This window comes from Bos taurus, chromosome 14 (genome assembly GCF_002263795.3).
Source record: "Bos taurus isolate L1 Dominette 01449 registration number 42190680 breed Hereford chromosome 14, ARS-UCD2.0, whole genome shotgun sequence".
NCBI classification, from domain to species: Eukaryota; Metazoa; Chordata; class Mammalia; order Artiodactyla; family Bovidae; genus Bos; species Bos taurus.
In genome coordinates, this window is record NC_037341.1 from 73,125,137 (window position 1) to 73,151,430 (window position 26,294).

Below are 26,294 nucleotides of genomic sequence, written 5' to 3' on the forward strand. Positions count from 1 at the left end.
GCTGTGTTCCCTCCCTGTTTTTGACCTGAGGCCAACCTATGGGTGATTATTTTAATCATACTCAATGACTGGAGAACCCTGCCCCACTGCTTGACTGTAAACTAAAGTGCATTTTTTCAGCTGATGGAGAGATAATTTTTTCCTGCCCACCTGTGAATAGAAGAGATTAATATACCCTTTTTAAAGGCTGGCCATACCTTTGGAGATGTTTTGCAAGACTGAAGACCCTTTCACTTTACTTCTCCACTGCCTCTCCCTCTCTATTCTGCCTTCTGACTTTTCTTCCTCACTGCTTCCTTCTCTCTGATCTATAAAACAAACTGGCATCAAGACCCCAGTAAGATGGTTATTCTGAGGTGCTAGCCTGCCATCTTCTCGGTCTGCAGGCTCCCCACTTAAAGTCTCCTCCCTGTCTCGACACCATGTCTCTCAGGTTCATTGGCCTTTCATGAGGTGAGCAGAGAGAGCTTGGACTCAGTAACACTTGTGCATTTTGTTTGTTTGGGTTTTGAAAACATGGCCTTTGCCATACTGTTTTTAAAAGTAAACTCTCATGATTCAGGTTACATCCTCTACCAGTCTTTTATGGGGAGGCCTCTTGAATCTTAGTTATTTGAATCACTATTCATATACATTTTTAATTTAGGTCATACCTGAATGGTCTAGTGGTGTTTCCTACTTTCTTCAATTTAAGTCTGAATTTGGCAATAAGGAGTTCATGATCTAAGCCACAGTCAGCTCCCAGTCTTGTTTTTCCTGACTATTCAGAGCGTCTTCATCTTTGGTTGCAAAGAATATAATCAATCTGATTTCGGTGTTGACCATCTGGTGATGTCCATGTGTAGAGTCTTCTCTTGTGTTGTTGGAAGAGGGTGTTTTCTATGACCAGTGTGTTCTCTTGGCAAAATTCTATGAGCCTTTGCCCTGTTCCATTCTGTACTCCAAGGCCAAATTTGCCTGTTACTCCAGGTGTTTCTTGACTTCCTACTTTTGCATTCCAGTCCCTTATAATGAAAAGAACATCTTTTTTGGGAGTTAGTTCTAAAAGGTCTTGTAGGTCTTCATAGAACCGTTCAACTTCAGTTTCTTCAGCATTACTGGTTGGGGCATAGGCTTGGATTACCATGATATTGAATGGTTTGCCTTGGAAATGAACAGAGATCATTCTGTCATTTTTGAGATTGCATCCAGGTACTGCATTTCAGACTTTTTTGTTGACTATGATGGCTACTCCATTTCTTCTAAAGGATTCTTGCTCACAGTAGTAGATATAAGGTTATTTGAGTTAAATTCACCCATTCCAGTCCATTTTAGTTCACTGATTCCTAAAAATGTCAACATTCACTCTTGCCATCTCCTAGTTGACCACTTTCAATTTGTCTTGATTCATGGACCTAACATTCCAGGTTCCTATGCAATATTGCTCTCCACAGCTCAGACATTTTACTGAGGAAAAAGAAGATAAAGAGCTAGCTGATTTTATTTGGATAGAAAATGAGAGACAGGCTGGATGCAGAAAATGATGACAGAGTGTGGAAAGGAAGCCTGAGAAGGAAGAAGTTTTAGACATAGGATTAACTAAATTTAGATTGAAGTTAACTAAGTGGGTTTGTTAAGTAAGCCAATGCAGACTGGAAGTTGATTTCTCTTTCTATTAAAAGTGCTCCTTTGGGATAACAGATTCTATGAGTTTCTGTACCCTTAAGTGATCTATATTTATTTTCTTTTAATTATTTTTGTAACTTTGGTTAAATAAATAGTTATTGTTTCAGTGACCTATGATCCTGCTGTGTTTTTAAATAATTTTGGTATTTCTAACAAACTTCCCAAATATCAAAATCTAACTAAAGCTCTTTTAATCTCCAGATAACTCTGGGACACTTTGAAGAAACATCTCTGAGATATCTCAGAGAGGAATGTTAAACTAAGTTTATTTGGCATTTTTAATTCAGATATACAGTCAAATAATTGAAAATAAACTTGAGGCTATAGTGCAAGAATAAATACCATTAATATAGATATTCTAGAATTTATAGAAAGTGAAGTCACTCAATCGTGCCCAACTGTTTGCAACACTATAGACTGTAGTCCACCAGGCTCCCCTGTCCATGGGATTTTCCAGGGAAGAATACTGGAGTGGATTGCCGTTTCCTTCTCCAGGGGATCTTCCCAACCCAAGGTTCGAACTCAATCTTCCATGTTGCAGGTAGACTCTTTACTGTCTGAGCCACCAGGGAATCAGAATTTATATAGAAACCCTAACATCTGATATGTTCTGATAAAATGTTATCAGTCATAATTCTAATTATTATCCTAAAATGTTACACTGTACTCAAATCTTTAACCATGCTATTTTAAGTTATATCCTTTATAGACAATCATAATTTTACACTGCTTTTACAAAATAAAGATTTTTCAAGAAGACTCATAAAAAGAACCTTTTAAACAAATGTAAGTTTCTGATAGCCTTTAGACAATGACACTGAACTGGGTAACAAATGATGAACTCTAATGGAAGACCTGATTACTTCATGCAGACCAACAGGAATCAATTATATGGAAGTAAATAAATTGATAAATATGATCTATAACTTTGATTTTAAAACATACTTCCTTGAATCTGTTTTCTGGTAAACCTTTTTCTCTTATGCCATGATCTAAAACAAGCTGATAATGTATGTCTTTGTAAGGAAAGATAAAACATTTATCTTTTACTCTCTACCTTATCCTGCCAGAATTTGGCTTCTGTAGCTGGTTCTCCTACGGAGTTGATGGTTTACTGGAACTAGACTGCAACTAGTTATATTAATCATTAATTTGCTGCTTGTTTCCAAATTTTTTGTGCATTGTGTTTCTGCTACACTATGCCTTTGTCAATGTTACTAGCTACATTACTTCTGTCTATTTTATAAGAGTGTTGTCTCTTACAGTGTGTAACCAAGCCTCCAACAAATGTAGGTGACTAGGCAACTTGAAACAATTGATCAGACATATAGTTCTGTATGCAATCAATAATTGTAATAGTGTGATTCTAGATATGGAAAAGGCAACAAGGGAAATATCTCCTGGATCATAATAGATTAGAAGATAGACCATACAGAGAGTCTTTTATTATTATCTATCAGTAGGCTTAATCCAGAAGTTAATACCTTGAGTTGTATATCGAGAATTTTCACCTAATCTGGGATCAGCTTCCCAGCACTGTGGAACAAAAATTGGTCATGAAATGTCTCCCAGATATTGGTCAAATTCCTGACCAAGGGGAGGGACTGAAAAATGGAGTATTTCCTGCCATATCAGTACACAAGGATTGTCACAGTCGTTGGTGATTGCAGCCCTCCCCCGTGAGCTTCCGGCCCTAAGGGCACTCAGGAAGGAGAACAACTGCAACCTGGCGGCCAGGAGACCTCAACCACACCCTAATGGTGTGCCTCAAGGAAGCCCAGGCGATGAGAAACAAGGGACACTGGCCCCAGATAGCGGAGACGGAGACGCATGTGGAAAGAATGATGTCAATGAGCCTGGACTCTTGCATCTTCCCATACATAGAAAAGAGCTGAATTCCTTAACTTGAGATATCTGTCTTCCTTTAATTAACAATAATCTTTTGATGTTCAGACTGCCTGCCCTTTGTTGCAAAACTTCTCTGTAACCTGGCTCCTCCCCTTGTCTCCTCAGAGCAGTTGTATCAGGGTTGCTTGAGATGCTTGAAGTCTTAAGAATTCCCACTGAATAAAACATAATTCTAAACTTTTAGGTTGTGAATATGTTTTAAGTCCACAACCTACCTATACCTGTAGACATGGCTGGAGGGAGAAGGGCATGCTAGCCATTTCCTTCCTAAGTAGTTTCCAAAGAATGCAAAGGATGTCTAGCACTCACAGTCTACACAGCCTTCTGGAAAGCAGCGGAATGGCAGTAAGAGTCCAGAAAGTGGTGAAAGAGAAGAAGAGAGTACCTGGTAACTGAGGCTAGATTAAGAAGGATTTAAACGAAGTTGGAAGCAATAAGACAAACTCTGAAAGAATAAAGGAATATAGTTTGGCAAATTAGGACCCAGGGGCAATCTCAGTGCCACAGAAACCATGCCAGCCATCATTTTCAGCTGTGGCTGAGCTCTGCCTGCAACAGGCGCTGCCTCTCACCCTTCATGGCTTGACTGTGCCTCTCAAACTGCCCGAAGAACATTGTGTCCACTTTGTTAGAAGCAAATAGTAATAATAATAATAATAACACAGGGCAATAGGGGTGGGGAGGGTTACAGTGCTTTCTCCCCTAATTAACATTCTTTAAAGGCAAGGAAAGAAGAGAGACCCACCACACTTATTTGTGCTGCATGTCTAGGCAGCACCAAGACTTTCTTATTCTTAGATAGCCACGTTCTGCAGGCCTCATCTAAAGGAAATCACAGTGAAAGCGTTCTGACATGTGGAGGACAGAAATGTCTTTGGGCCTTTGACCATGGCACTTGGTATTCAACGATTAGTATCTTTTGTTGTTTCAATTCAAATGTTTTTATTTGATTTTATAAAGTATTGAAAGGCTTAACACCAACTCATTTGTATATAAAATGGTCCCAAATGTGCTGTCTCATATAGCCACGTGTGACCCATGAGCATTTGAAATGCAGCTGGTGGGTGTAGGAGATGCTGTAAATGTAAGATACACACCAGATTTTGAAATCTTAATTAAAAAAAAGATTATAAAATACATCATTAATAGTTTTTACATAAGTTATTTGTTGAAATAATACTTTTACTTCATTAAATAAAAAATTAAAATACAGTATTAAAACTAATATTACCAGTTTCCTTCTACTTTTTAAAATATAACTACCTGAAAATTTCAAGTACCTGTGTGGCTATTGTGTTTCTATGGTCCACTGCAAATTGGCACTGGCCATCTGCCTCTACAGGGAGGAAATCATGAGTTACGGCAGCTGCTGATTTAGAACATTCCCTAAGAAAGTTCAGGGTGGAGAGCGGAAATGAGGCCCTCTGTGCTAAAAACTGGCAGGATGGTCTTCGGATAGTTAGATATTTTCAGGAGCTGATTTTATGAGCCCAATTCTTATATTTTCTCATAACTAGAAAAGCACTAAAATCCTTCATGGTGGTGACTGTTTCTTGTGAGTAGCAGAAAGCCTCATGAGACTAGCAGAAACCATCTGGAAAAAATAGATGCTTGATGGCATGTATCCCCCCTTCACCAAAATCAGGTGTACACTGACCTTCCCTCTGCCTCTTCAGAGCAGTTTTTCAAGATCTGTCTGAGGTGCTGGCTCCTGGGCTGCAGTCCTCATTTTCCCCCAAATAAAACTGAACTCACAACTCTCTCCTGTTGTTCATTTTTTTCAGTTGACACTATTCAACAGTGCTTCTCCAAAGTCTATGATCCTAAGCCTGATTTCAAGTGAAAGCATTTTTCCTGATTTTAAATGTACTATATTAAGTGAGAATAAAAGCTCTTGCCTGACTTGATCTGTCCCTTCTTAAATCAGCAAAATTGACTAGTTTTATAATCATCCAATACTTTCATTTTTCATTCATTCTTTCCACACTTATTGAACACCTACCATGTGCTAGGTCTTGGGCTGGACACTCACGATATGAAGAACAAAACCAGACAGGGACTCTCTAGGAGCTGAAGTCAAGAGCAGAAGGCAGACATCAATCGTATAATCACACTGATAAACATATAAAGTCCAATAGACCTAAGGTCTCTGAAGAAAAGAACACAGTTGGCCCAGAAGCCTTGGTGAAATCTGATGAATGGGAGGAGTTAACTTAGAAGGGAAGAGGAAGCAGCCACAGAGATAAAAGGGATAAAAGGAAGACACCAGAGTCACGAGGAAGGAGCTGCGGTGACTAGAGAGCTGAGAGTGAGGCGAACAGTCCAGGATGAGGCTGCGGGGGGAAGCACGCAGTTTGCGTAGCTGAAAGGTCAGAAAGCTAAGAACTTTCACGGGCTCTGGGAGGAAGGAACAAGGCCATATCTCATTTTAAAAGCTTTCTTTCTACAGAAATACTCATAGTGTTTCTGAAGGAGAAAGAGTCGATTGGTGAAATGATTGGCTATTATTAGCCTGAAAGTTGAAAGATTTTCATTCTTTTAGATTAACTTACTGGGTATAAGTCTAGTACCTACGAGAGAAAGATATTTTAAGGGCTCACTTTATGAAGTCTTGTCACATGGAAAGCTGGTTTCACAAATAGCCTATTTAGAACAAAACTTTTAAGACTTGGCTGTCCCAGTGCCTTCTTCAAATCATGTCTGTTATCCCCGAGTAAACTTAATAGTTGTAATGCCAAAACGACTACCATGGGAAAACATCCTCAATTGGGGTATGCACATTAAATCAGATTACTTCCCTGTTCAATTTAATGGGACTAGTTGAGCAGATTAGGGACAATCTCAACAAGCAAAACAGCACAAAAATACAGTGCTGCTGAGCTTTCCTTCTCTGAATTAGTATTTTGTTCAGATCAGATCAGATCAGTCGCTCAGTCATGTCCGACTCTTTGCAACCCCATGAATCGCAGCACGCCAGGCCTCCCTGTCCATCACCAACTCCCGGAGTTCACTGAGACTCATGTCCATCGAGTCAGTGATGCCATCCAGCCATCTCATCCTCTGTCGTCCCCTTCTCCTCCTGCCCCCAATCCCTCCCAGCATCAGAGTCTTTTCCAATGAGTTAACTCTTTGCATGAGGTGGCCAAAGTACTGGAGTTTCAGCTTTAGCATCATTCCTTCCAAAGAAATCCCAGGGCTGATCTCCTTCAGAATGGACTGGTTGGATCTCCTTGCAGTCCAAAGGACTCTCAAGAGTCTTCTCCAACACCACAGTTCAAAAGCATCAATTCTTTGGCGCTCAGCCTTCTTCACAGTCCAACTCTCACATCCATACATGACCACAGGAAAAACCATAGCCTTGACTAGACGAACCTTTGTTGGCAAAGTAATGTCTCTGCTTTTGAATATGCTATCTAGGTTGGTCATAACTTTCCTTCCAAGGAGTAAGCGTCTTTTAATTTCATGGCTGCAGTCACCATCTGCAGTGATTTTGGAGCCCAAACAAATAAAGTCTGACACTGTTTCCACTGTTTGCCCATCTATTTCCCATGAAGTGATGGGACGGGATGCCATGATCTTCGTTTTCTGAATGTTGAACTTTAAGCCAACTTTTTCACTCTCCACTTTCACGTTCATCAAGAGGCTTTTGAGTTCCTCTTCACTTTCTGCCATAAGGGTGGTGTCATCTGCATATCTGAGGTTATTGATATTTCTCCCTGCAATCTTGATTCCAGCTTGTGTTTCTTCCAGTCCAGCGTTTCTCATGATGTATTCTGCATATATGTTAAATAAACAGGGTAACAATATACAGCCTTGACGTACTCCTTTTCTTATTTGAAACCACTCTGTTGTTCCATGTCCAGTTCTAACTATTGCTTCCTGACCTGCATACAAATTTCTCAAAAGGCAGATCAGGTGGTCTGGTATTCCCATCTCTTTCAGAATTTTCCACAGTTTATTGTGATCCACACAGTCAAAGGCTTTGGCATAGTCAATAAAGCAAAAATAGATGTTTTTTTGGAACTCTCTTGCTTTTTCCATGATCCAGCAGATGTTGGCAATTTGATCTCTGGTTCCTCTGCCTTTTCTAAAACCAGCTTAAACATCAGGAAGTTCACGGTTCACATATTGCTGAAGTCTGGCTTGGAGAATTTTGAGCATTACTTTACTAGCATGTGAGATGAGTGCAACTGTGCGGTAGTTTGAGCATTCTTTGGCATTGCCTTTCTTTGGGATTGGAATGAAAACTGACCTTTTCCAGTCTTGTGGCCACTGCTGAGTTTTCCGAATTTGCTGGCATATTGAGTGCAGCACTTTCACAGCATCATCTTTCAGGATTTGGAATAGCTCAACTGGAATTCTATCACCTCCACTAGCTTTGTTCATAGTGATGCTTTCTAAGGCCCACTTGACTTCACGTTCCAGGATGTCTGGCTCTAGGTCAGTGATCACACCATCGTGATTATCTGGATCGTGAAGATCTTTTTTTGTACAATTCTTCTGTGTATTCTTGCCATCTCTTCTTAATATCTTCTGCTTCTGTTAGGTGCCTTTTATTTCTTCTGAAGTCTAACGAAGAGAATACCGTGCAGAACTGATGAAAGGAAATCTCACACACTCATCCTTGTAAGAAACCAGGTGGAAATCACTATAGAATCCTAGAATTTTATAGCTGTAAGTCTTCAGAGCAAGGAATGATATGTGATTACACTATGTATTAAACATTCAAATTTAGATTACAAATATTTGAGAGTTTGCAAAAATGTTTCTGCCAATGCACATTATGAACTTATGCTTTAAATCACGAGCTGCCTAAAAATCAAATTGTCATGTAAAACAACGGTGAATGAGAATTACACATCTTTGCTGATGAGTTGTGGCAATAATATGTCATACTATTATAGATTCAGATTTTGTTACTGCTTCCCCTCTGCACCATGGTACATTCAATAATTTTATTACTTGTATGCTACATTTTAATGTTCATTTACCCATCTTTCTCTTCCCACTTTATCCCAAGGTCAAGAATATACACTTTTCAAATTTACTCTTCTACAACACCCCCAAAAGGACTTAATATAAGGTAGGCTACTAAAAAATGGGTTTCCCAGGTTGCTCAATAGGTAAAGGTTCCACTTGCAATGCAAGAGACACCACTTGGATCCCTGGTCCAAGAAGATCCTACATGCCGCAGAGCAACAAAGCTGTGGGCCACAACTCCTGAGCCCACGTGCTGCAACTCCTGAAGCCCATGTCTAGAGCTCACGCTCTGCAACAAGATAAGCCGCTGCAGTGCGGAGCCCACGCAGGGCGACAAAGAGCGCCCCCCACCGACTGCAACTAGAGAAAGCCTGTGTGCAGCAACAAAGACCCATCACCGCCAAATAATAAAATTTAAAAGTCCTAAAAATAAAATAAAATATGCATGAATTGTTTTAACAATGGTTAGCTGTTCGTGTTAATTTATTAAATAAACACACACATGAATTTCCTTGTATAGAACAGTGGTTAAGAATGCAAGATTTGGAGTAAATCTATCTGGATTAAAATCTCAGCTCTGCCACTTCCTAGCTCCGTGACCTAGGTAAGTTAGTTTAACCCTCTTTTCCTGAATGTTCTCATGTGGAAACCTATAATAATAATTATGCCTCCTTCATTGAGTATCTTAAAATATTAAAGTTCATTTATTTAAAAAAGCATGACATGCAATTCCTGGCATATAACTCAACATATGCTTCCACCACCACCACCACCATCCTCACCATCACAGAATCATCTTAATTATCACCATTGATATCTTACTGCTGCTGCTAAGTCACTTCAGTCGTGTCCAACTCTGTGCGACCCCATAGACGGCAGCCCACCAGGCTCCCCCGTCCCTGGGATTCTCTAGGCAAGAACACTGGAGTGGGTTGCCATTTCCTTCTCCAATGCATGAAAGTGAAAAATCAAAGTGAAGTCGCTCAGTCATGTCCAACTCCTGGCGACCCCATGGACTGTAGCCTACCAGGCTCCTCTGTCCATGTGATTTTCCAGGCAAGAGCACTGGAGTGGGGTGCCATTGCCTTCTCATGATATCTTACTAGTATCCAGCATAATAACTAGTGTACAGGAGGCTCTAAAATGTCAAATTGATTTGAGTTCCTAAAACACACAATTGTTTCATTAAGCCAAAATGTGCATAGACATTGTATTATTCATTCATATACTTGTACATTTCTATAGACAGGAATGTCAGTATCAAGGACTGATGTTGCAACAATGGTTTTCATTCTATTTAAAGGAAATGAACTAAGATTTTAAAATTTCAAACTGACGGGTTAGATTAGCAAAAAGGAAAATCAGAGGCACCACTAGAGGGAGCTTTTGCTCAACGATTGACAACAAGAAAACTGCCGCTAGTACAGGACTTTTTCCCCTTTTTTCTGCTCATTCAGCTTCTCAAGGATCGTTTCTAAGAAAGAGAACAGATAAACTGCCTTGATGCTAGTTTTAAGAGACTGAAGAAATAGCAATAGTCTCAGGAATTTAGAGAGACGCGCACTCCTCTCCTTCTCAGTCCTTCTGTGCCTGTTGAAGAATGAAGTTACCTGTGTCTTTGCTCCTGTGCTGTACAGGCCAGCAGTTCTTCCCATGGCAGCCGCACTTGGTATACAGAAGAAGAATGAAGCAATCACGTTGCTGAGGCCATGGGCCAGGAATTCCTATAGGAATGATAACAGAGAAATGTATCATTTCCTAATCACAATCCACTTTCAGCGTGTATGTGTGTGTGTGTGTGTGAGTGTGAGGTGTGCTCAGTCATGCCCAACTCTTTGCGACACCATGGACTATAGCCGGCCAGACTCCTCTGTCCATGGAGGAGTCTGTTTATTGAGGCAAGAACACTGGAGTGGGTTGCCATTTCCTACGTCATGCGATCTTCCTGACCCAGGGATGGAACCTGCATCGCTAGCGTCTCCTGCACTGACAGGTGGATTCTTACCACCGTGCCACCTGGGAAGCCCAAAATTTAGAGGCCACAGATAAAGCTTGTCATAGAATGAGACGTCTTTTGTACTCTATTTCTGTTCTCTCCACTAGTTGTAATTTAACCATCATTCTAACAATAGCTAACATTTATTGAGTGCTTACAGTGAGCCAGAAACTGCTCTGAGCCCTTTACTCATTTGATCCTTGTAACAATAACAACTTTACAGGGAAACACAAGGTATTTACTGTATCCGTTGCCAATTACTCAGGTTTCAAGTTACTACAATAAAGGGTTTTGTTCCCACCACTCCACCTATCACCTCCAGAGTGCTAAATCCAATGGTTAATTCCTACCTCCCCTGGCAGTAAAAGTGGCATTTGACACAATCGCTCACATTCTCCGCCTTAAAGCCTCCTTCCTGGTCCTTCTTGAGCCTCTCACCCTCCTGGTTTCCTCCGACCTCCCTGGCCACCACTTCTCAGCCTCCTCTGTGGCCCCTTCTCATACAATCGCAAATATCGAACCACTTCTTTCTCTATTCTGAGCTACCCAAAAACATGTTGACAGCTGCCATATTTATATCTCCAAGCCTAGACCACTCTTTTGAACTCCAGACTGATATAGGCAACCTATTACTCAGCATTTTCATTTGAATGGTTAACAGTTATCCCAAGCTTAATTAATCAGACTATTGCTCCACATACTCCCACTCTGGTCCTCCCACACCCTTCCCTACCTCAAGCTCTATATGTTTGGGCCAAAAGCTTTAGACAGAGTCTCGACTTCCCCTTTGCCCAGATGGTGCCCACATCCAATTCATAATCTATCCAATTCCCACCTCCTTCATTGCTACATCCTGGTCCAAGTCATTGGATGTCACCTGGATTCCTGCAGAAGCTTCCTAATACTTTTCTGCTTCTGCTGTTGCCAGGAACACAGATAAAAAACCCTGCCCTCACAGACTGGTGTTCTAGTGGAGGGATGCTACCAATAAAGAAGATGAATACAGAAAGTAAAACAGAGAGTGGATAAGTTTTGGAGATTAGGATTTTAGCTTACCAAGAAAGGCCTCTCTAAGAAGGAAATATTTAAATAAAGGAGGAATGCAGCTACTTGAGGGTATAGAATTTCTGGAAAAGGGAACAGCGAGTACAGACATCTTGAGCTAGCAACATAGCTAGTAAACTCAAGAAAAAAACAAGGAAGGAAGTGAGGCTGGAACAGGCTACAAAAAAAATATGAGATCATAGAGGAAAAGGGATGGTAGCAAGGTCAGGTAGGGCCTTGGAAGCCTTGGCAATAGGCTTTTCATCTAAGTACTATGGGAAGCCACTGGGAGATTTTGAGATGAATAAAGACATGGTCTGTGTTATGCACCATTGTATCCTTTGTTCCTAGACTGGTGTCTGCTACACAGTAGGGTTCAAAACAAATCTGTTGAATGAATAAATCTGCTTTTTTACAGATGACAAAACTGCGGCATAGAAACCATTTCAGAGTGAGGTTTAGACATAGGTACTTTGGCCTTCTAACCACTACTGCACAGCTATGTGTGCAGACCTGTGTAGGAATGTAGGGCCATGGGGTTTGAGACCAAACACTAGCAGAAGTAGATTCAGAAACAGTCTCAATAAAATCTTCATCCTTTGTATGCTAAGAAACCCTTTCATCCTTTGGTTTTTTACTAAGAAGAGTAATACTGTTATTTGTACTTTGAAATCCGAACTTTTTTTAAAAGTTGGCAGGCAATCATAAATATATTTAGATTTTCTCCTAAAAACAAAAGGAACATCAAGATATCCCTCTATTTAAAAACAAAAGTGTACCATAACCAACCCACGAAGCTCAAATTTTCACCTTTCTATCAATGATTTACAGATTTTTGTTTCAGTTTGTCCTACCCATTCTTGTTATACACTTAGGAGAGCTGTATTTTTCATAAGGTCAACATTTTCAGCATCTGGGAGTACACGTCAAAATGATACAGTAGCTATGGAGAGGTGTGGAGAGGGACTGGGACATACTACACCTGATTGTCATCAACTGAATATCTGAATTTTTTGGCAGATCCTTGTGCAAGAGCCAATGAGGCCACATAGCCTACAAGTGCCACTCCAAAGGCTTCAGTGATGACCGCAGAGAGGATGTTCATTGGGGGAGCTCGAGGTGGAGGAATTCTGTGAAAGAAAGACCATACGGAACTCATCAACTCACACGTAATTTCTTTAACAACTTGCAGCGAATTCAACTATGGTAATGACTCTGAAGTTGACACAAAATGCATGAAACACCCCTGAGAAAACCAAGAGGCTTGCCCTTAGAAGCCTTTGATTCTCCAGGTGTTTTGGAGAAAAGCAAAATCACAAAGAACACCAAAGAGAGAGCACCACGCATTTAACTTGCATTTACTCCCAGGAAATTTAAGTTACAGCACAGAAACTTTGACTCAACAAAAACCTCCTGCATCAGAACAAAAGCACATTCGGAACATTCTTTTATTGAATCTTTTGAAACATTTATGTGGCTGGCACTGGAAACTGTGTTTCCTGCCTTGAATGCCACAGTGCTGTATGCAAACACTAGTCTACTGTGAGCTGTGATTCTTTGAGCCAATCCTTAAGTTTACCATTGAGTTAATTATGTTTTTAACTTGATCCTTTCATGGTGCACTTAATGATTGTTAAAAAAAGAGACAACAGACCCACTGTGGAGTCATTCGTGCTAAGCCCCACGTAAGCAAATCAAGAATTAATGCCTAACTTAAGTGAAGTTTCACCTTATTCCAGGAATGTAACCTGAGTCAGTCAGCCTGGAATCACCTGGTCAACACCAGTGAGGTAATGTGCCCTTGCATACCCCATAGGAAGGTGAACTTACCTGAAACAATCCACTCTGCTAAAACTCCCTGTTCCTGTCCTCCTTCTGACTAAAACACCTTTTATTTTGTTTAGCTCTTCAGAGCTCCTTTCGATTTGATAGATGGGCTGCTGCTCAATTAAGGAATTATTGAATAAACCCAACAGACCTCTAAATGTACGTAGTTGAATTTTATTTTGTGACTCTATGTACCACATGTTATGAAAAATACCTATATAGACTCCATCTACCCTCTGTTGCAGAACATGGGACCACATAAGAGCTAACACTGTTTCTCAGTTTTACTTTTTGTTATTTTTTTATTGCAGTGTAGCAGACTAACAACGCTGTGATAATTTCAGGTGGGACGCAAAAGGACTCAGCCATACATACATATGTATCCACTCTTTCCCAAACTCCCCTCCCATCCCGGCTGCCGCTAATATTGAGCAGAGTTCCATGTGCTACAGAAGGTCTTTGCTGGTTACCCATGTTAAATAGAGCAGCGTGTACATGCCCATGCCAAACTCCTTAACTACCCTTTCCCCAATCTTTCCCCCGAACAACCATAAGTTTCTTCTTTAAGTTTGTGAGTCTCTTTCTGTTCTGTAAGTACATTTGTATCATTTTTTTTTTAGATTCCACATATGAAGAATATCATACAATATTTCTCCTTCTCTATCTGACTTACTTTATTCACTATGACAATCTCTAGGCCCTTCCATGTTGCCGCACATGACATTATTTCATTCCTTTTAATGGCTGAGTAATATTTCATTGTATACACATACAATTATCCATTACTGTCAATAGACATTTAGGTTGCTTCCATTTCTTGGCTAGTGTATACAGTGCTGCAATGAACACAGGGTGCATGTACCCTTGCAGATTATATTTTGCTCCAGATATATCCCCAGGAGTGGGACTGCAGGGTCATATGGCAGCTCTGTTTTTAGATTTTTAAGGAACCTCCATACTGTGCTACATAGTGGCAGTACCATGTTACATTCACACCAACAGTGTAGGCAGGTTCCCTTCTCTCCACAGCCTCTCCAGCATTTACTGTTTGTGGATGACAATTGTGGTTTGATGATGACCATTCTGGCTGGAAAATGGTCAGGGGAAGCCTGGCATGCTGCAGTCCACGGGGTCACAAAGAGTCGGACACGATGGAGTGACTAAATAACAACAAATTCTGGCTGGTGTGAGATGATATTTCACTGAAGTTTTGAATTGCTTTTGTCTAGTAATTAGTGATGTTGAACATCTTTTCATGTGCTTCTTGGTAATCGGTATATCTTCTTTTTAGAAATGTCTATTTAGGTCTTCTACCCATTTTTAAACTGGATTATTTATTTTAATGCTGTTAAGTATCACGAGCTGTTGGTAAGTGTTGGAAACTAATTCCTTGTCAGTCACATTCTTAGCAAATATTTTTTCCCAGTATGTGTGCTGTCTTTTTGTTTTCTTTATTGTTTCCTTTGCTAAGCAAAAGTTTTGAGTTTAAGTACATCTTATTTGCATATTTTTGTTTTTATTTCCATTATTCTGGGAGACAGATTAAAAAAAATAGCGCTGTGATTTACATCAGAGTGCTCTGCCTATGTTTTCCTCTGGGAATGTTATAGTGTTCATTGTCATATTTAGATCTGGACTGGAAGAAACACAAGCTGGAATCAAGATTGCCGGGAGAAATATCAATAACTTCAGATATGCAGATGACACCACCCTTATGGCAGAAAGTGAAGAGGAACTAAAAAGCCTCTTGATGAAAGTGAAAGTGGAGAGTGAAAAAGTTGGCTTAAAGCTCAACATTTAGAAAACGAAGATCATGGCATCCGGTCCCATCACTTCATGGGAAATAGATGGGGAAACAGTGGAAACAGTGTCAGACTTTATTTTTTTAGGCTCCAAAATCACTGCAGATGGTGACTACAGCCATGAAACTAAAAGACGCTTACTCCTTGGAAGGAAAGTTATGACCAACATAGATAGCATATTCAAAAGCAGAGACATTACTTTGTCAACAAAGGTCCGTCTAGTCAAGGCTATGGTTTTTCCAGTGGTCATGTATGGATGTGAGAGTTGGACTGTGAAGAAGGCTGAGCGCCGAAGAATTGATGCTTTTGAACTGTGGTGTTGGAGAAGACTCTTGAGAGTCCTTGGACTGCAAGGAGATCCAACCAGTCCATTCTGAAGGAGATCAGCCCTGGGATTTCTTTGGAAGGAATGATGCTAAAGCTGAAACTCCAGTAGTTTGGCCACCTCATTCGAAGAGTTGACTCATTGGAAAAGACTCTGATGCTGGGAGGGATTGGGGGCAGGAGGAGAAGGGGATGACAGAGGATGAGATGGCTGGATGGCATCACTGACTCGATGGACGTGAGTCTGGGTGAACTCTGGGAGTTGGTGATGGACAGGGAGGCCTGGCGTGCTGTGATTCATGGGGTCGCAAAGAGTCGGACACGACTGAGCGACTGGACTGAACTGAACTAAAACCATTTTGAGCTTATTTTTCTGTATGATGTCAAAGAATGATCTAATTTCATTTTTTAACATGTGGGCTTTGCTGGTGGCTCAGAAGGTAAAGAATTCACCTGCTATGTGGGAGACCTGGGTTCAGTCCCTGGGTGGAGAAGATCCCCTGGAGGAGGGCATGGCAACCCACTCCAGGACTTCCCTGGTAGCTCAGCTAGTAAACAATCCACCTGCAAAACAGGAAACCCTGGGTTGATCCTAGATCAGGAAGATCCCCTGGAGAAGGGATAGGCTACCCACTGCAGTATTCTTGGGCTTCCCTGGTGGCTCAGGTAAAGAATCTGCCTGCAATGTGGGAGACCTGAGTTAGATCTCTAGGTTGGATCTCTGGAAAAGGGCATGTGAACCCACTCCAGTATTCTTGCCTGGAGAATCCCCATGGACAGAGGAGCCTGGTGAACTACAGTCCATGGGGTAGCAAAGGGTTGGACATAACTAAGCAACTAAACACACAGCACACGAATTTCATTTTTTACATGTCGCTGTCCAATTTTCCCAGTACCATTTGTTGAAGAGACCATCTTTCCAACATTATGTTGTCTTGCCTCCTTTATCATAGATTAATTGACCAGAAGTGTGTGAGTTTATTTCTGCACTTTCAATCCTGTTCCATTAATGTTTCTATTTTTATTCTAGTCCTATCCTGTTTTGATTTGTAGTATAATCTGAAATCAGGGCACATGGTTCTTTGAGCTCTGTTTTTCTTTCTCAAGATTGCTTTGGCCATTCTGGGTCTACTGCATCTCCATACAAATTTTAAGATTTTTTGTTCTACTTCTGTGAAAAATGCCACTGGTGATTTGATAGGGATTGCATTGAATCTGTAGATTGCCTTGGGTAGTATGGTAATTTTGCCAATATTGATTCTTCTAATCTACAAACATGTTATATCTTTCCATCTCTTTGTGTCTTTGATTTCTTTCATCAGCATCTTATAGTTTTCTGAGTATAGGTCTTTTGTCTCTTCAAATAAGCTTATTCCTAGGTATTTTATTCTTTTTGGTGTGATAATAAATGGAATTGTTTCTTGAATTTCTCTTACTAATATTTCATTGTTAATGTATAGAAATGCAAGTGATTTCTGTGCATTAATTTTGTAACTTGCAAATCTTTCTTGTTGTTCAGTTGCTCAGTCGTATCTGACTCTTCACGACCCCATGGACTGCACTGCAGCCGGCTCCCCTGTCCCTCACTACCCCCCAGAGTTTGCTCAAACTCATGTCCATTGAGTCGGTGATGCCATCCAACCATTTCATCCTCTGTCATCCCCTTCTCCTCCCACCTTCAATCTTTCCCAACATCAGGGTCTTTTCAAATGAGTCAGTTCCTCGCATCAGGTGGCCAAAGTATTGGAGTTTCAGCTTCAACATCAGTCCTTCCAATGAATACTCAGGACTGATTTCCTTTAGGATGGACTGGTTGGATCTCCTTGCAGTCCAAGGGACTCCCAGGAGTCTTCTCCAACACCACAGTTCAAAAGCATTTATTCTTCAGTGCTCAGCCTTCTCTATGGTCCAACTCTCACATCCATACATGCCTACTGGAAAACCATAGCTTTGACCATACGAACCTTTGTTGGCAAAGTGATGTCTCTGTTAGTTTTGTAACCTGCAGATTACAAATTTGGTAGATTTTGTAATCTACCAAATTCATTGATGATTTCCAGTAGCTCTCTGGTAGCATCTTTAGGATCTTCTGTGTATAGCATCATGTCATCTGCAAGCAATGACTGTTTTACTTCTTCTTTCCCCATTTGGATTCCTTTTATTCTTTTTCTTCTCTGATTACCATGGATTGGACTTCCAAACTATGTTCGATAAAAGTGATGAGAGTGGGATTCTTGTCTTCTTCCTGATCTTTGAGGAAATACTTTCAGATTTCCACTGTTGACTATGATGTTAGTCTCTCTATGCCCACTTTCTGGAGACCTTTTAGCAAAAATGGGTGCTGAATTTTATCAAAACCTTTTTTGTATTAATTGAGATGATCATGTGTTTTTTATTCTTCATTTATGGTGGTTTATCACATTGACTGATATGTAGACCTTGAAAAATACTTGCATCCCTGGTATGAAGCCCATTTGATCAATGGGCATGATCTTTTTAATGTATTGTGGGATTCAGATTGTTAGTATTTTGTTGAGAATTTTTGCATCTATGGTCATCGGTGATATTGGCCTGTAATTTTCTTTTTTCGTGGTATCTTTTTCTGATTTTGGTATCAGGGTGATGGTGGCCTCATAAAATGAGTTTGGAAATGTTCCTTCCTCTGCAATTTTTTGAAACAGTTTCAGAAGGATAGGTATTAGCTCTTCCTAAATGTTTGATAGAATTTGACTGTGAAGCCATCAGGGCCTGGACTTTTGTTTGGTGGGAGTTTTTTATTCACAGTTGTAATTTCAGTGTTTGTGACTGGTCTGCCATATTTTCTGATTCTTCCTGATTCAGTCTTGGGAGACCGTATCTTTCTAAGAATATGTCCATTTCTTCAAGGTCATACATTTTATTAGCACGCAGTTGCTCACAGTAGTCTTTTATGATCCTTTGTATTTCTGTGGAGTCAGCTGTAACTTTTTTCACTACTAATTTTATGGATTTGAGTCTTCTCCCTTTTTTTTTTCTTGATGAGTCTGGCTAAAGGTTTATCAATTTTGCTTGTCAAGGAACCATCTCTTAGTTTCATCAATATTTACAATTATTTTCTCTGTCTCTATTTCATTAATTTCTGCTCTGATCTTTATGATTTATTTCCTTCTACTTAACTTCAGGTTTTATTTGTTCTTTCTCTAGTTGTTTTAAGTGTAAGGTTAGGCTTTTTTTCTTGTTTCTTGAGGTAAGAGTGGTAGGAGTATATTGCTATAAACTTCTTTCTTAGAACTGCTTTTGCAGCATCCCATAGATTTTGGGAGAATCCCAGGGACGGGGGAGCCTGGTGGGCCGCCGTCTATGGGGTCGCACAGAGTCGGACACGACTGAAGCGACTTAGCAGCAGCATAGGTTTTGGAAGGTGTAACTTGCGTTTTTATTGTCTCTAGTTTTTAAATTTCTTCTTTGATTTCTTCAGTGATCCATCAGTTATTTAGCAGCATATTGTTTAGCTGCCACGTTTGTGTTTTTTTTAACTGGAGGACAATTGCTTTACAATATTGTGTTGGTTTCTGCTGTACATCAATATGAATCAGCCACAGGTATACACATGTCCCCTCCCTCCTGAGCCCCCTTCCCATCTTCCACCCCATCCCACCCGTCTGGTTTGTCACAGAGCACTTCGTTGAGCTCCCCGTGTCACACGGCAAATTCCCACTTGCCCTCTATTTTACATTGGTAATGTGTATATTTACATAATCTTCTCTCAGTTTATCCCCCTCCTCTAGTCCACAAGTCTTTTCTCTATGTCTGCATCTCCACTGCTGCTCTGCAAATGGGTTCTGTTTTGAGGTGCTCCTATGTTGGGCATATATATTTATAATTTTTATCTTTTTCTTGGATTGAATTATTGGTCATTATGTAGTGTCCTCCTTGTTTCTTACAACAGCCTTTGCTTTAAAGCCTATTTTTTCTGATATGAGTATTGCTGCTCCAGTTTTATTACAATTTCCACGTGCATAGAATACATTCTCCCATTCCTTTACTCTCAGTCTGTGAGTGTCCCTAGGTCTGCAGTGGGTCTTCTATAGACAGCATACATATGGGTCTTTTTTTAATCCACCCAGCAAATCCATTGCCTTTGGTTGGTGCATCTAATCCATTTACATTTAAGATAAGTATCAACATGTATGATCTTATTACCATTTTCTTAATTGTTCTGGGTTTATATGTGTAGATCTTTTCCTTCTTTTAAGTTTGTGCCTAGAGTACCTTTAGCATTTGCTGTAAAGCTGATTTGGTGCTAGTGAATTCTCTTAATTTTTGTTTGTCTGTAAAACTTTTGATTTCTCCATCAAATCTGAACAAAGGCATGCTGGGTAGAGTATTCTTGGTTGTAAGTTCTTCCCTTTCATCGCCTTAAATACATTGTTCCATTCCTTTCTGACTGGTAGAATTCTGGTTGAGAAATCAGCTGATAATACATAAAACATACAAGGGTATATGTCATTCTTCCCTTGTTGCTTTTAACATTTTATGTTTGTCTCAAATTTTTGTCAGTTTGATTGCTATGTGTCTCGGTGTATTCCTCCTTGGGTTTATCCTAACTAGGACTCTCTGCACTTCAAGGATTTGGTTGATTATTTCCTTTCCCATGTTAGGGAAGTTTTCAACCATTATCTCTTCAAATATTTTTTTAGGTGCTTTCTCTCTCTCTTTCCCTTCTGGCACCCTTATAATTTGAATGCTGGTGCATTTAATGTTGTCTCAGAAGTCTCTTAGGCTGTCTTCATTTCTTTTCATTCTTTTTTCTATATTCTGCTTTGCTGCAATGATTTCCACCATTTTGTCTTCCAGGTCACTTATCCATTCTTCTTCCTCAGTTATTCTGCTTTGATTCCTTCTAGTGGATTTTTCATCTCCATTTCTTTGTCTTTTAGCTCTTCTAGGTCTTTGGTAAACATTTCTTGCATCTTCTCCATTCTTTTCCCAGGATCTCGGATCATCTTTACTATCATTCTGAACTCTTTTTTCGGAAGCTTGCCCTCTCCACTTCATTTAATTGTTCTTTTAGTTTGATTTTATCTTGTTCCTTCACCTGGAACAAAATCCTCTGGCTTTTCATTTTGATTAACTTTCTGTGGTTGTGGTTTTTGTTCTTGAAGTTGCGGGATTGTAGTTCTTCCTGCTTCTTCTGTCTGCCCTCTGGTGGATGAGGCTACAAGGCTTGTGCAACTTCTGTTTCTCAGTTTTAAACAACTGTTTAAAATATTTCTTCCAACTAATACCCATTGTCTTTTTTTTTTTGAAGACCACTTGAGCCAAAGTATCATTGTTTATTTATCCCTGATGATGCTATGTGACACTCACCTCCTCTCTTTAAAGAAAAATCGCTCTGGGGCAACAGTAGAAGAAAAGGGGGAAATAATTTACATTGATGTAATACTGAGCATGTAAACTGAATGCTCAGCACTTTCACAGTAGCAGTTTTATTAAATTCTCCCCACAATCCCCAGATCAAGTACCATGAGTGTAATGTATAGAGAAGAAAACACTCTTAAAAATGTATCTTAATCACAAAGTGATGGTAGAGCTGGGATTCAACCTTAGCTCCATCTCTTATCAATGCCATACTTTTTCTATGATTCTTTAAGAAGATGAGTTTGTAAAAGTCACTCAAAATAAAGGATAACTAGACTAGATGAAGGAGAGGCAAGGTGTTTTTGGCCACTCCCTCAAGTTTAACCCTAAGTCAAACTGATTTGTACCATTACAGGCCCTAAGACATATACATAAAAGTGTTTCAAACTATACGAAATTTTGTTTCATGAAAATCAAGCTTGCCTAATTATTAATGACAAATTAACCTATAGGAATAAAAAAACAATAAACTGAATTTGAAGGTAAAGTAGAGAACCCTTCAGAAAACACAAGATGATTCCAATAATCACTATTGGCCTATGTCTGGAAGATAAAAATATAGAGAAGCCAACAACTCTAATTTTGCCCCAAATCTATAAATATTGGTATATAGCACAGCCCATTAAAAGAGAATAATTCATAAGACATCCTCTTTCTCCCCTAAGATGATGTTGCTTTCTTTCAGGCTACATTTGGAAAACTATTTTGTATTTTCAGGGTGAACACGTCTTCCTTTTGTTAATCTTCTCTTCATGTCCAAAGGAAGGCTTTAAGACAGGTGGGAAACATGCTCTCTTTTCTATTTCCACTGTCTTTCACCAGTGCACACCATTCATGTCTATATGTTTGCTATTTCAGATGATGCTTGTGTATTTTTACTATATTTTAAGTGAAATAAAAATAGTCATAGGAATGTGTGAGTGGAAGAGGGAAGACTAGAGCATGACCCTAATTTGGAAATTCAGTGTTCTGCTTTCTTTTTCAAGTGATATGCATTAATAATCTCCAAATCTTTTACTTGAAGCAATACTGTAAAAAATAGTTATCAACTTTTCAAATAATAGATACACACTTTAAGAAGTTATTTTTCTTTATTGTGAACTGCTTCTATCACTGTAAAATAGAAATTAACTAGAATTTTGTACCACATATAGCCTTTGAAAGAAATAAAATTCATACCCACTTGCTCCCTGTTGGCTTCCTCCATCAACAAACAAACAAAAGGAAAGAGAGAAAGAAAAAAGACTACATTACCCTTTTGGAATATGACCAACTACTTCTAATCCGTATGTGTTTTCCATATCGGTACAATAACAAGTAAAAGATGCAGCAATCATCTGTGTGGTTCCATTTGAAAAAGAGAAAAATAAAATTATTCCTGTCTCTCAAACATCTTAAAACTATTTTTAAAAGCAAACATTATTCATGTGCTCCATGATTATCAAGAGTAATATAGCAGTTGCACAGATTTTTAAAAACTCAGGAAATATGTAAATTAAAAAATCCCTCTGAGATTTGAGAGCACTTAATCTGCAGTCTCAAAAATTAAATGGTGTTACAATAATACAACTTTTATCACATCCTTTCCAATTATAGCAACCCAATTATGTCTGATTCTGAGGGGTGCAGAATACAGAATATATGAATGTGTGTTTGTATGTGTGTGTGCACAGATACCACAATCCTACCTAAATACTTGTCTCTCATGATATGAAAGAATGTTTTAACACAGAACATTTTCCTTTCATTGGAGTAGTCACCAAAGAGTCTAAGATGCTGCATCAATATTCCTAATGTAGGTTAGTAATTGATGATTTACAGTCTCCTTGAATAATCTTGAATTTTGAGCTTTTGCTATTTCTTGGATAAAAACATGCTAGTTAATAATGTGTTGAACCCAATATTTTTGAATTACCTCCCTGGAGTTTAAGGAGCCTGACCCTCTATTGTATGACACATGGCAAGCAAGGCCATGTGTTCTCTGCAAGTATCCACAGTCCCCTTTAAAATGTCTGTTCAGAATTCTGTTCAGGACTTGTTCTCACCAGTCATATTAACTTAATGTTTTCCATCCATTTTCACATTCTCTTCATTCTTTTGATTATTTAATAGGTACTGGAAATTTCGCATGGTTATCTATCAGTTTGATATCTGTTTAATCATTTCTATACTATGCTTTTTTGTTAAAAAGAAACACATTAATTACCTAAAGTATAAATTTACCATATACATGGTCAGAAAAAAGGTATTAAAACACACACTAGCAAAATAAGGAATATCTAACAATGTCCAATAATATTACTTTGTAGGGATTTTTACTGTATATTTCTCTTCTTTGTGATATTTAACTGAATTTATAAGATTTCTTAAAACATTAAATAGACTTAAAAAACAAAGGAGACTTGAGAATTTTTTTAAAGGCAATAAAACTTGACAAGTGATAGTTTCAAACTTTATAAATATTATGACATAATTGTACTTTCTAAATACAGTAGTAGTAAAAAACTCAGGCTATTAGGTTGGAATCAGAAGTATTCAAAAATTTCTGATTTCAAAAATCAGAATGTATTCAAAAAATTCTAAGCCAGTTAATACATTTTAATTGCTAATAATTTTCATGAAATATTTACATCATCAGAAAATACTGTGAGCTGTAAAAGAAAATATACCATAGCCACAAGATGCTGAATCCTTATTGAAAATGGAAGAATGCATGGTGTTCAATACACAGAGCCGATATTACAATTAAGTAACTTAAGTCACTAACTTTGTCTTTCAGACAGTGATTTAGAAGGTTCTAACCTGCCATCTTCCAACTGTAACTCTTCCCATAAAGTGGGAGTTTTGTGGGGACAAAGGGAGGTACCTAACTCAAACCTCATATTTCTGTATCATACACTGAATTCCCAGGAATCTATAATTTCCTGCCAAAGTCTGCTTCCAGATACCTTCCCCAGGTCTCCCCCTCCAGCATGGTCCAAGGAAAGGCCAAGGGACAGTTGTGTGGGTGAAAAGTGGAGATGTGTTTGGAGTTTGGGTGCTGGGGCAAAAGTATCCATGTATATACCCATGAATCCCATTGTAGGTGAGATGATGCTGTGAAAGTGCTGCACTCACATGCTAGCAAAGTAATGCTCAAAATTCTTCAAGCCAGGCTTCAACAATACATGAACTGTGAACTTCCAGATGTTCAAGCTGGATTTAGAAAAGGCAGAGGAACCAGAAATCAAACTGCTGACATCTATTCGATCATCGAAACAGCAAGAGAGTTCCAGAAAAACATCTGCTTTATTGACTATGTCAAAGCCTTTGACTGTGTGGATCACAACAAACTGTGGAAAATTCTGAAAGAGATGGAAATACCAGACCACCTGACCTGCCTCTTGAGAAATCTGTATGCAGGTCAAGAAGCAACAGATAAAACTGGGCATGGAACAACAGACTGGTTCCAAATAGGAAAAGGAGTACGTCAAGGCTGTATATTGTCACCCTGCCTATTTAACTTATATGCAGAGTACATCATGAGAAACGCTGGGCTGGAGGAAGTACAAGCTGGAATCAAGACTGCTGAGAGAAATATCAATAACCTCAGATATGCAGATGACACCACCCTTATGGCAGAAAGTGAAGAACTAAAGATCCCCTTGAAAGTGAAAGAGGAGAGTGAAAAAGTTGCCTTAAAGCTCAACAATCAGAAAACAAAGATCATGGCATCTGGTCCCATCACTTCATGGGAAATAGATGGGGAAACAGTGGAAACAGTGGCTGAGTTTATTTTTCTGGGCTCCAAAATCGCTGCAGATGGTGACTGCAGCCATGAAATTAAAAGACGCTTACTCCTTGGAAGGAAAGTTATGACCAACCTAAAGAGTGTATTAAAAAGCAAAGACATTAGTTTGTCAACAAAGGTCCATCTAGTCAAAGCTATGGTTTTTCCAGTAGTCATCCACGGATGTGAAAGTTGGACTATAAAGAAAGCTGAGCACCGAAGAATTGATGCTTTTGAACTGTGGTGTTGGAGAAGACTCTTGAGAGTCCCTTGGACTGCAAGGAGATCCAACCAGTCCATCCTAAAGGAAATCAGTCCTGAATATTCATTGGAAGAACTGATGTTGAAGCTGAAACTCCAATACTTTGGCCACCTGATGCAAAGAACTGACTCATTAGAAAAGACCCTGATTCTGGGAAAGATTGAAGGTGGGAGGAGAAGGGGACGACAGAAGATGAGATGGTTGGACAACATCACCAACTCGATGGACACGAGTTTGAGTAAACACCAGGAGTTGGTGATGGACAGGGAGGCCTGCTGTGCTGCAGTCCATGGGGTCACAAAGAGTCAGACACAACTGAGCAACTGAACTGAGCCTTATGTTCATATAAATAAAACCTATACTATTTCAATAGTATGAACTAATATTTCAATAGGTGAAATTATTTAGACACTACTTATCACCAATAAAAAGAAACTAAAGCCAATTAATAATAAGTAAATTAGAAGACTGTTTTGCTTAACATTTTATTTTCAGTGTAATGCTTTGTTTAGTTAAGAGTTCCCATCAGAAAGTCAAACCAGGGCTCTGTAACAACCTAGAGGGGTGGGAAAGAGTGGGAGATGGGAGGGAGTTTAAAGAGGGAGGGGACATATGTATACCTATGGCCGATTCATGTTGATGTACGGCAAAAGTCAAACCAATATTGTACAGCAATCATCAATCAAGCAAAAATAAATAAATATAATTTTTTTAAAGAGTTCCCATTAGAGGCTCTTAAAATTTCAAAATGTATTTTTTAATTTCATAAGCCTTAGGAGTAAAGTACAATTTGTTGCTTTGCCAAGTACAGCAACAAAAATATCTCAGAGAATCAGCCTTGGCCACTGAAAATTATGAGAATATCCTTTCAACAAAGAAAAATTAGGTCAGTAAATATAAAAAATCTATCAACCATTAATGGACATTTATTGATTGATAATACTTTATGCAGCATATAGATGCCATATCAAAAAGATGTGGTTTCACTTTTTATTGCTTTATGGAGAATCATGCCAGAGATCTTTTGAGTCTCATCCTTAGAAATGTCTCCATATTTAGAATTTTAGGCTATATGTTCTCTTATTTATCTGAAAATATACAAGCATATGAGAAATTCTGCAAAAATGAGAAACATGTGTGCCTCTTTTAAATTATTGACTCAAAATATTTCCTGTCTTTACATGAATGTATAGCCAAATTTGTCCTGCTTTAATGAGAGACAGGACTAATTGTGGGTTCCTATGGACAATAAGGTGGGCCTTTGCACATTATCCACAGCAGTTGCAAGCATTGCAGAGAAGAAAGTTAAACATTCAT

The 26,294-nt window shown here is 39.1% G+C and overlaps 1 protein-coding gene across 4 annotated transcripts in view; it reads right to left on the minus strand.

The window, feature by feature from the left end:
- The window catches only part of SLC26A7 (solute carrier family 26 member 7), a 182,659-nt gene that overhangs the window by 65,064 nt on the left and 91,301 nt on the right, over nucleotides 1-26,294 (minus strand). For all 4 annotated transcript variants that reach the window (XM_025001755.2, XM_005215678.5, NM_001193146.1 and 1 more), the window contains 3 exons: nucleotides 22,201-22,283; nucleotides 12,576-12,723; nucleotides 10,164-10,277 (listed from right to left, as the gene is read on the minus strand). In XM_025001755.2, coding sequence (XP_024857523.1) covers nucleotides 10,164-10,277; nucleotides 12,576-12,723; nucleotides 22,201-22,283 — 345 coding nt within the window. The remainder of the gene's footprint in view (nucleotides 1-10,163; nucleotides 10,278-12,575; nucleotides 12,724-22,200; nucleotides 22,284-26,294) is intronic.